The sequence below is a fragment of the Crocodylus porosus genome, unplaced genomic scaffold (genome assembly GCF_001723895.1).
Source record: "Crocodylus porosus isolate Cpor-Errol unplaced genomic scaffold, CroPor_comp1, whole genome shotgun sequence".
NCBI lineage: Eukaryota > Metazoa > Chordata > Crocodylia > Crocodylidae > Crocodylus > Crocodylus porosus.
Window position 1 is genome coordinate 40,243,102 of NW_017728951.1, and position 11,614 is coordinate 40,254,715.

An 11,614-nucleotide genomic window follows, 5' to 3' on the forward strand; every position below is an offset into this window, starting at 1 on the left:
AGGGTGCAAACGTGACCACAAGGCTTCAGGCAGCAGGGACCTGGCTGGCTCCCTCCCATCGCCAGCCCCAGGGCACAACACCACATCGTGGGGGAGTGCGTGTGGGGGAGGGGTAGGCCTGGGCCCCCCTATACACCGAGGGCCTGGTGGTCCACTGGCAGCTCGCCTTTGGGCTCAGGGCTATTGTACAGTGGGGGCAGGTGCTGACCAACTCAGTGGGGAGTGCACAGGGCACTCCCATGTAGACCTCACATACCCTCAAACCCTTCCTGCAAGCCCCACAGCCACACTGTCCTCCACACACAATCACACATCCCACAAATACTACACATGCACGCACACCCCCTGCACACCCCACACACTATACAAGAGTAAGACTACATTTTGATCTATTATACAATCACTTCTACATATAAAGCAGAAACTGCACATCAGGATAAATATATTTTTAATTGAGTTAAAATATATTATGGGTATTTGATTTTTTTAGTACATAATTTGTTTGTTTGTTTTTTTCTGGTTCTGAGATGGCAAATCCTCTTCCCTGAAGGAGTACTTCCAGGGGCAAGGGAAGGGACTTTGGTGGCATGGGTTAGAGGTCGGGGCAGGACTTACGGTCCCAAGATGTCTACCAGAGGGCAGGGCATCTGTTGAAGGGTGGGGCTACCCATGTGGCCCTCAACAGCTTGCCAAAACTCGTTAAGTGGCGCTCCTCCCAAAATAATTTCCTGCCCCGACTTATGCGCTACTTAGTGGAAAGCTTCTCTTGCTGTCTTTGAAGAATAAGATAGATCTTGGGTGACATTGAAAGAAGTAATAAAAAAGAGATAATGAATCAATAGCACTTTTTATTGCTGCAGTCCTCCCTTTGGGTTGGGTTATCATTCAGAACTGAGTTTATCTTAAGGGTAAGGACAGGAAACCTTCTGTTTGGGGATGGATGGACAATAGTGATAGAATCTGAAGTCCAAGTGAGCAGAATATTTGGAAGCTCTGGACCTTAGTCTAGCATGTGTAGCAGCTACTACTTAAATCTTAAATCCTGATTACACTTTAGAAGAAAGGGGTGGGAAAGTGCTTTACAGTATAGTTTAATTGTCTTGAAGAATGTGTGTGGTAACTTTTCTTCTCACCTGCTTTGTCTCCCTATTCTTTTTCCATTATTCCTAGACTTTGTTTCAACCCCAGACAAACTTCTACAGCAATTTAGCCAAGGACTGTGTGGCTCAAGGTTGCTGTGTTGATTTATTCCTATTTCCGAATCAGTATCTGGATGTGGCAACACTGGGGGTAGTAACTTACCAGACTGGGGGCTCCATTTATAAGTATAGCTATTTCCAGGTAAGAACTTCCTTGGGTCAGTCTGTCATCTGCTCTGGCTAAGATTCCTCAGATCCAGGATTAACCACTGACAGTGGTTTTGTTTGCTTTTTGCTGACAATGTATCTATACTAAGAGGAAGAATGTGACTACCAAAAAGTTTTAGACTACTCCTCTAATACAAAAACCATTAACACCATAGGTGCTGCTGGCTGTCTAGTTTTTGTTTTTCCTAGACCTGCATAATTTGAATGCTTAATATCAGATGGGAAAAGCTTTGCTTTCATTTTTGGTAAAAAATTCTTGAATGCCCTGCAGTTCAAGTGAGCAATGAAATTTTGGCAGTTTGAGAATATAAATTTGAGACTTACTGTATCAGGCAGACATAGCCTTCATTCATAACAGATGTTTTTTCCAGATAGATATGTTTTATGAAAGTGGGGAGTGAGAAGATACTCATTCTTCAGCTACCTGCAGAGGAGCAGACTGAAACTTTAGGTGGGGAGGGGTTTTCAACGTTTTAACAAGTGTACACCTTCTTATCAAAGTTTCAGCTCATGTACCCCTTTTATATTAAAATTATTTGGAGGGTTGAGCATGCACACCCTCCTCCCCCACTGCCCCCTAGCAGGTAAGTATGTGGGGGAGGGGAAATGGCTGGTGGGGTGCAGATCAAGGCCCCCATGGGAGGGAGTAGGGCATGGCCTAAGGGTGAATGGGGCCCTGGCTGAGTCAGGTTAGCTCATCCAGGGGTACAGGGGGGCTCCTGCTGTTGCACACACCACGATGGAAGCCCGGGGGGCACATGCCCCCCTGAACTGTGTGGGGCAGAGGTGACTGCTGCTTTGTGCTGGACTTTGCATGCAGCTGCTGCAGGAGCAGTACGATGTTACCAGTCCCACTGCTGGGAGGGCAGGGGGCACAGTGCAGCCCAGCAGCAGCAGCAGGCATGTGGTGTCACACTGCTCCTGGGCAGCTGTAACGGCATGCAAAGCCCAGTGTGCAGCAGCCACCTCCACCTTGTGCATAGATCGGGTATGTGCCCCCCAGGCCTCCACTGGGGGTGTGTAGCGGTGGGAGTTCCCCACCCCTATATCTCCTACAAATTTTTTAAGTACCCGTAGGGATACGTACCCCTGGTTGACGACCGCTGCTTATGGGGATTTGGGGGAAGTTGGCAAAACATTTAAGTGGCTCTGTTAAAGGGAATCTTGTTAAGATCCATCTCAAGTAATGTACACAGTCTTGAGTGTTTGCTTGTCAATGCATCAGTATTGATACAACAAAGCTTCTCTGAAATTGGGTTTTGATACTTTTATTCTCTCATCTTTAAATCTGGCAACACATTGTAGGGATTGATTCTATGCTTGAGAAAAGACTGTGACCATCCATTCAGCATGTGGGGGAGAGAGAAAAGGTTTCTCTCCACTAACATTGCAGCTTATTTCAGAAACTCATTTGGATTCCCACTCCTCTCATTAAGCTGAAATGTAGACTGGCATTTCCAGTAACGGTGTTTTTTTAATAATGTGCAGTCACAGGCGTGAATGTCACTAGCAGTTCATATGGAGCAGGGTTCCCTGTTAAATGACTGAAGAGATGCATAGTATTTTTAAAAATGTACTAATGCAATAATTCATTCACTAGGGGGAAAAAAAAGGTGACTCACGGTGGTTGGGCAAACCGGGCCTTGAGCCCTTTGAAATTACTCTGATTTTTGGGATAAGGTGGCAGATTTGAAGAATCTCTCATGAGGAGATCTGAAGTCTGCAGGGTAACTTCTGTTGTGGAATGTAACACTTGAGAATTGTTTCTTGTGTTCCAGCTGGAAACTGACCAGGAACGGTTCCTGAATGACTTGCGCAGAGATGTCCAGAAGGAGGTGGGATTTGATGCTGTGATGAGAGTGCGCACAAGCACAGGTACTTTGTATTGTCTAGGCTTAATAAAAACTAGCCATATCAGTACAGGAAATAAGAGGACAGCAGACTTCTCCATGGGCTGGAGCATACTGAAATTAGGCTGTAAGGTCTGTTGTCCTAATTCTTCAGCATATCTGGGATTATGGGAGGGTTGAAAGAAGAGGTGTAGTGAGAGATATGTCAAGACAATTTAATGTCCTTGAGAAGCGGGCTGCCATGTCATCCCAAAGGCTGTTTCCTGGGCTCTTCTGTTGTAAAGTATGGTTGGCTCAGCTCCACATCTATCCTTCTTTTTCCTTGCAGGAATTCGAGCGACTGACTTCTTTGGAGCTTTCTACATGAGCAATACAACAGATGTGGAGCTGGCAGGTCTGGACTGTGATAAAACCATCACAGTAGAATTCAAACATGATGATAAACTGAGTGAAGACAGTGGTGCACTCCTTCAGGTGAGCCAGAAATGCCAATGTGTATGGAAAATGGGTGGGTTGAGAATCAAGCTCAAGAACGTGCTAGCAAGAAACTTAAGCCATTGCCAGATGGAGTTGTTATACCACTGAGCATCAGAGTGAGATCACTCCCTTATGCTAAGTGTCTTCCCTTGGATGTCTCTCTCCAGCTTTTCAGAAACAGGGCTACATGACCATGTTGCCCGAGGGGTTTTGCACTGATTCCGTAACTGGCATCTAGGCTTCCTCCAGTTCCTGTAGCAATGTACAGTAGAACATAGATTTTTTTCATATTGGATGATTTGCTACCTGTCCTTCTGCAGTGTGATGCTTAATTAAGAATGAATCTCTCAGCTGCTTGCTGCTACTTTCATTTTAAAGGACACTATTTCTCCAAACAGCTAAAGCACAGTCTGAGGCAGCTGATGAGAGAAGTAGCACCCTTTGAAAGAAAAGTCACAGCAAACAACTTTTGCTTATCCATGGTCCTACACAGTTGTTTGCAGTTTTATGTACCCCTGCCTAGTAGGGTTAGGAATCTAACCCTGTAAAGAATCCCAGTTCTTCTGCATTATAGAAAAGAATGTTATCCTTGGATTGCTGACTTCAAGTTAACTCCCTACAAGTGTTCTTTTTCTTCTCTGTACAAACATAACACCTAGGTGTGCTACTTTGTCATGTCCTCTTGCATTCCTATGTCCCTCCTTTTCAAAGCCATCCTGAAAACATTTCCAAGACTCCTCCAAGCCTGTCTTTACTTCAGAGCCCCTGTGCCCTCCCCTTACCCTATAAAACTATGAAGAAATTGGCAAAAATCAGTGCTTTGATGTGGTCTCATCCCTTTTTTCCTTGTCTGTATACTGTTTTCTTTTGTTGTAATCCCTTTCAAATTGGAATAGTGTTGTTCTACCTGTCTGTCCAGATACCCAAGCATTACTACTTAAAATAAATGCTTTTCAAGCATTGACAGGATTTGAAAATCCTTAAGTGCCTTCCTACACATATGAAGAAAAGCAAATAGTAATTGTTGGACAAAAAAATTAGTTCTTGGGTAGAATGGGCCAGATCTGGCCTGTGGGGCCCCTAAAAAATTTAGAAAAGTAATATTTATCTGGCCCTGGCTGCCTATCAAAGGTGACAGAAGACAGGGGCAGTAAGACCCAGGGGGAGCCTGAATCAGAACTAAACAGCTGCAGCAGCAGGTCCAGCCCCACCCTGCCTCCTGCCCCTCTACCCTGAGCCCCAGCCAAAGCCTCTGCCTAGTAGGGGTTTCTGGAGGCTTCTGGCCTGGGGCTATTCCTGCCTTCCTGTGCCAAGGAAAATGCAGATAAAAAGTGGGGAGGAGGAAGGCAGGGGGAGGACCATGGGTGATTGCCCCAGTCCTCAGGGCCAGCCAGACTGGCTCCTGCAGTCCCAGAGTAGGAAATGGCTGTGGCAGGCAGGAGGAAGGGGCAGCAAACGTGTGCAGACCACAGCGACAGCCAGGCAGAGCACAGGGTCTGTGCCAGTGCACTGGGGCCCAGAGCAGGATGGCAGGAGCACAGGGCCCAGGCTGCCCGGGGCTCTGTGAAGCCAGGCTAACTCCCTCCTCTCCTTACTTGAGCAGTGCAGGCCCTGCACTCCTGCCGTCCCACTGTGGGCCCTGCTGGTGCTGGCCCCGGTACACCAGCCCAGGAGCTGTGCTCCTGCCTGGCTGTTGCTGCACTCTGCATGCCCACTCACTGCCCCTTCCCCTTGCCTGCTACAGCCATTTCCTTGTTCATCCCCCACCTGCTGTGCTCCAGCATCACGTGGTTCCTAGCTGCAGCACTAGGAATGCAGGAGCAGCTGGAGTGTGGTGCTAGTGACTGGGGCAAGGGGGTGGGGAAGCATCAGGAGAAGGGCAGGTGGCAGTGAGCGGGAGCTCAAGGCCTGTGCTGGTGCCCTGGGGCTGGGAGTGGCAGCAGTGAAGACCCTGGGCCTGCAGGAGCACTGGTGGGGGCAGGCTGTGGGCAAACCTTTCCCCTCCGTGCAAGTCACAACCCTCGCCAACCACCCCCCCACACAAATCCCACACACCCCACATACCTGCCGACCTATACCCATCCTCCCACAATATACAGGAATAAGACTTCATTTTAACCTCTGTGCATACTACACAAACGCATGTAAATCAGGACAAAAATATTTTTTGAAATTAAATTAATGAATGTTGAAATACGTGTTTGATTTTTAGAATATAATTTGGTATTTTTCTGGTTCAGAGATGGCAAAACCCCTTGCTGAAAGGAGTAATTCCAGGGGGCAAGGGGGAGGAACTTATGCTGTCAGGGGTTAGGGGGTAGGACTTCTGGTCCTAAGCTGGCAACCAGGGGATGGGGCACCAGTCAAGGGGAGGGGCTACCCATATGACCCTCAATAGTATGCCAAAACTCATTAAGTGGCCCTTCTCCCAAAATAATTGCCTGTCCCTGTCATAAGATTTCACCTCCTCTAGGATTGAGATGGTGTTTAACACACTAAGCATAGAATTGGTTATTCTGGTTCCCCAAATGAATGGTTCCGTACTCCCTGTTTTTAACCGTTCTTTTGTTCCATCTGTCTTGCAGTGTGCTCTTCTATATACAAGCTCTGCAGGACAACGACGACTCCGCATTCACAACCTCTCCCTGAACTGTTGCACACAACTGGCTGACCTCTACCGGAACTGTGAGACGGACACGCTCATCAATTATTTAGCCAAGTATGGTAAGGATCTGTCTCCAAGATAATTTTATACCTCTCTGTACTAAAGGCTCAGCCAGACTTTGAAGCATTTATAGATCTTATGTGCCCTTTCCCAGACAGTAATGATCACAATATATTGTTCCTCTGCCCTGGAAGCACAAGCAGGAATCAACCTTACCCTCTGACTCTTGATGCAGAATACTGGTCTCTGAATTTGGCTTAAAGGAGATATGTACACACAGAGCTTTTATAAAATGCATATATGCTTGCTCCTAGAGCTAAAGTGTTTTCATCCTTCTCGTGGTCTCTGGGTTCTCCTACTCTGGGTATGGAAAGACACAAAAATGCTCCCACATCCAGCAGGTGAATGAAAAAACCTTGTCATAATGCAAACTAGAGCATAATAAAATTGTACAAATCTTAGAATGGTAAAAGCTATGTGCATGCACTCCTAGGTGTTTCTTGTATTCTAACAGTGACCTCTGCTGGCCCAGTAAGCAATTACATTGCTAGGTTCAAAGGAGTCTTCTAGATTTACTTGTGGCAAACATATTATGTAAATGTGTTTTGAAGTCTAGTTGGACTTAAGATTTTGGACCATTTTGAGGTAATTATTGGTATTGTTGGTGACTTGGTATCTGTGATGAGCTCTTAACTTTCTGTGCAGCGTATCGTGGAGTTCTGAATAACCCAGTCAAGACCGTAAGAGATGCTCTGATCAACCAGTGTGCCCAGATCCTGGCGTGCTACCGAAAGAACTGTGCCAGCCCTTCTTCTGCTGGTCAGGTAACTACCTCAGTTTTGGATGGCAGGTGTGACAGGAGTAAGCTGAGAACCATATCCTTCCCACCTATTCCATTAATATGGATGATGTACTTTAACAATGAAAAAAACTGTCCATTTAACCAGATGACCTGGAAGAGAAACTATGTTCTGAGTGGCTTCTTAAATAGACTTCTGGCACATAGTCATACAAGTCAGCACTTCCTTAGGAGAAATTAATTCCACATGCCCTGTGGAATGGAGTATACAAGTGAATGTGTTTAAAGGAGTTTAGCCTCTAGAATTATGTGGATTTTGGATTTAAATCGGGTCCTTTAGTTTGAAGTTATTCTACTGACTCCTTGCAAGCCTTACTTGTTGCCAGGTGTTTTAGTTGGCTGTAGCCACAAACTCCTGGAAGGCCAATTTAGATTGGACATAAGAAAAAACTTCTTTACAGTCCATGTGTCCAGGGTCTGGAACAGACTCCCCCAGAGCTTGTGCAAGCACCTGCTCTAGACTTATTCAAAAGGCACCTGGATGTTTATCTTGCTGGGATCATTTTGACACCAGCAGACTTCCTGCCTATGGCAGGGGGGCTGGACTGGATGATCATGCAAGGTCCCTTCCAGCCCCTAATGTCTACGAGTCTCATTCAGTGGGAGAGCTTGTTACTAATTCCTGTCTGTTCTACATCTACATTATGACCATCTCCCACATTGTTGACTCATGTCCATTTACAATGCTGCCTGGTGGCCTTCAGGCTCTTTAAACTGGTGATGACATCAACTTAAGATGGCTGAAACGATATAACAAAACCACATAAGCTAAATAAATTCTGCATCTTGTGCTTTGTAGCTGATTCTCCCTGAATGCATGAAGCTGCTTCCTGTGTACTTGAACTGTGTGTTGAAGAGCGATGTCCTTCAGCCTGGACCAGAAGTCTCCACTGATGACCGTGCCTACATTCGCCAGCTAGTAACCTCCATGGATGTGGCAGAAACAAATGTTTTCTTTTATCCCAGGCTTTTGCCCTTGGTAAGTGCTTCTGGTTGGTGTACATCAATGGCTTTTACCCTATACAGAAATTCCATTGCTATACCCAGAAAAGCAGCATTTAACAAAGAAGAGCTGCATGGGAAAAGTGTTGGTCCATGTCAGCTAGCAGGATGCTTGGTTTCAGCTGTAAATTATTTTTTGCAAGTTGTATGTTGGACAAGGTACACTTTTTCCTCCAACAGTCCTAGAGGAAAGCGCCAAGACTGCTTTTTTTGGAGCCTCAAAAATCCTCTAGCTCCACTCTAGTAATTTTATATAGTGATTGTAGTCCTTCCAGGAGAACTGAATTGACTTTTTGACGTTACTTCACTTGGTTAATGGAAGACTGAACATTCCCAACCTAAGGAGAGTACTGGACTTACAGAATACTGATGCCAGGGCAGTCTACTTATGAACAGCAGTTTTTTCCTAATCTCTTTGATATCATACTAAGCAGGAAAACAAACTGACAGGAAACAGCAATAATTCAGTCCAGGTTTGACAGCCCTGCAAATTGTTACCTAATGTCCATGTTACAAGAAAATGTGCAAACAGTTGGAAATTGATTCAAGAAATTGAAAATCCTTTAGGGTCTTGAAGGTAGGAATTTATGTGGATAACTGCAGTTCTTGATTTATTGTGTTTGATATTTTAACAGACCAAAGTTGATGTGGACAATGATGCCTTGCCAGCAGCAATCCGGAACTCAGAAGAGCGCCTCTCCAAGGGTGATATGTACCTGCTAGAAAATGGACTGAACATCTTCGTGTGGGTGGGGGTAAACGTACAGCAAGGCCTGATCCAGAACCTTTTTGGCGTGTCATCCTTCAGCCAGATCAGCAATACTATGGTGAGCTAGACCTGGGGTACAAGTTAGAATTAGGGTGTTCTTCCACTAATGAGAGCAGTAAGCAATCCCTGTCTGAAGATGGTCTTCCAAAAATCTCCTTGGGGTTTCTTATACCTAATAGGTTGTAGAATTGGAAAGCACTTGAGCAACAGTTCTCATACTAGCTAATATCAGTATTCATGAAATCAAGCCCAGCACAGGGCCAGACCGCTTTCTCTCTACCCCGCTTCATGAAACTAGGGAAGATTTTGCTTAAATCATAGGTATGTTATGGGTGCACAGCAGCCTGAGGGTAGGGGGTGGCAAGCAGAGAATTACTTGGAGTCCAGTGGGAAAAATAATGCAGCAAGGAAACCAGCATGGATTTGTAGCAGGTAGATCATGCCTGACCGATCTGGTTTCATTTTGTGACAGGGTCACAAAATGCTTAGATGCAGGGGTAGAGGTGGATGTTGTTTTCTTGGACTTTAGCAAGGCCTTTGATATGGTATCACATCCTATTCTCATAAATAAATTAAAAGTCTGTGACATGGTGTTTACACAGTCCAGTGGGTGGCATATTGGCTTAGGGGTCGCACCCAGGGAGTGGTAGTAGGTGGGTGTATTGACATGGAAGGGTGTGGGTACTGGGGTCCCACAGGGCTTGGTCCTTGGACCTGTACTCTTCAGTCTCTTCATCAGTGACTTGGATGTGGGTGTGAAGTGTATTCTCTCCAAGTTTGCAGATGGTACTAAATTGTGGGGTGAAGTGCACACTCCAGAGGGTAGGGAATGATTGCAGGCAGACCTGAACATTTGGAAGAGTGGGCAGTACATAATAGGATGCAGTACAACAAGGACACATGCAGAGTGCTGCACCTAGCGCGCAAACATATCCAGCACACCTACTGGCTGGAAAGTGACCATCTCAGGACCACAGAAGCGGAAAGGGATCTCGGAGTTGTAGTGGACTCCAAGATGAATATGAGTCATCACTGTGATGAAATCATCAGCAAAGCTAACTGCACTTCTATCATGCATCAGCAGTTGCATGACAAATAGATCCAAGGAAGTGATACTTCCCCTCTATGTGACTTTGGTCAGACCACAGTTGGAGTACTGTGTCCATTTTTGGGCACTGTACTTCATAAAGGATGTTGATAGACTCGAGAGGGTCCAGAGGAGGGCCACTCATATGGTTAGGAGCTTACAGGACAAGCCCTATGAGGAGAGACTGAGGGACCTGGACCTCTTCAGCCTCTGCAAAAGAAGACTGAGAGGTGATCTTGTGGTTACCTACAAATTCATTAGGGGGATGCAGCAAGGGATCGGAGATGCTCTATTCACCAGTGTGCCTCTTGGGGTAACAAGGAACAATGGTCACAAACTGACAGAGCAGATTTAGGCTAGACATCAGGAAAAACTTCTTCACCATAAGGGTGGCCAAAACTTGGAATGGGCTTTCAAGGGAGGTGGTGCTTTCCCGTACCTTGGGGGTCTTTAAGACAAGGCTGGATAGGCATCTGGCTGGGGTCATCTGACCCCAGCACCCTTTCCTGCCTAGGCAGGGGGTCGGACTCAATGATCTGTTGAGGTCCCTTCCGACCGTAGCATCTATAATAGTAGGGTCTCTTTCTCTCGCCCTCCCCCTGCATCCTCCAGTCTTGCAGATTCCAGAAGGAGCCATGCCAAATCAGATCCATTTGCATAAAAGCCCTGTATCCCTGTCTTGGCATCCTAGCTCTGGAGCTCCAGTATCAAGAGTAGTATTACCCTTTTTTCTGATTAGTTCTGCAGGGCTAGAGGAAAAATATTAAGTGGCTGCCCATTCTTCCCTGTGGACTTTAGACACAATCACAGACTCCTGGGCAGATGCTGTCTCTGAGCTAGATGAACTTCCTTTTGGTACAAATGGAGTAGATGACCTTTTTGGTCTGATCCCAGAGAACAAGGTGGTTGTAGTGTAACCAAAACTATGGGTGTGACTTTTTTTTTTTCTTCTTTCTTTTCAGGCGACGTGTCAATCCCATTTTACTTAGTTTTAAGTATAGAGGTTGTTCCTCTCTAGCATCTTGTATGTGTTAGCCTGTTTTACCTAGCTTCTGAATTGGGTTAATTGTTGCCCAATAGTAGTGAGTAACCGAACTTCTCAATTGCAAAGTTCTTCTTGGTCTCATTGTAGGATATGTCTGCACTGCTAAGTGCATTGTAGTATAGAGATGCTCAAGCTAGCTTTAAACTAGCTAGCTCGGGTGTTATCAGAAATGGTCTAGCTTAGATGTGCTCAGCCACCAGTCCCCAGGCCAGATCTAGCCTCTGGTACCTGTGGCGAAATGCCGGGCTAGCGGCTCTGGCACCGCTTAGGGGAGCCGCGGGCTTTGTGGAGTTGTGTGAGCGCGCGGCTTGTGGGGCGGAATTGAGGTAGCTTTTTAGCCACCCTCGAGGTTCGCCGAGTTGGCACAAGTAGACGACTTAGAGTAAGTTGTTAGTGTCTTTTAATCTATAGGGTGTCCGTTGGTTCACGAGGTTCCAGAGCCAGCCCTTGCGTTCCAACAGTGGAGCTAGTCCAAAGCTAGGTGCGGCTGCCG

General features: G+C 46.1%; 1 protein-coding gene across 4 annotated transcripts in view; it reads left to right on the forward strand.

Moving 5' to 3' along the window:
* The window catches only part of SEC24C (SEC24 homolog C, COPII coat complex component), a 58,359-nt gene that overhangs the window by 42,566 nt on the left and 4,179 nt on the right, over positions 1-11,614 (forward strand). For all 4 annotated transcript variants that reach the window (XM_019555921.1, XM_019555922.1, XM_019555923.1 and 1 more), the window contains 7 exons: positions 1,171-1,341; positions 3,146-3,242; positions 3,546-3,691; positions 6,280-6,418; positions 7,065-7,183; positions 8,018-8,197; positions 8,856-9,047. In XM_019555921.1, the coding sequence (XP_019411466.1) occupies positions 1,171-1,341; positions 3,146-3,242; positions 3,546-3,691; positions 6,280-6,418; positions 7,065-7,183; positions 8,018-8,197; positions 8,856-9,047 (1,044 nt within the window). The remainder of the gene's footprint in view (positions 1-1,170; positions 1,342-3,145; positions 3,243-3,545; positions 3,692-6,279; positions 6,419-7,064; positions 7,184-8,017; positions 8,198-8,855; positions 9,048-11,614) is intronic.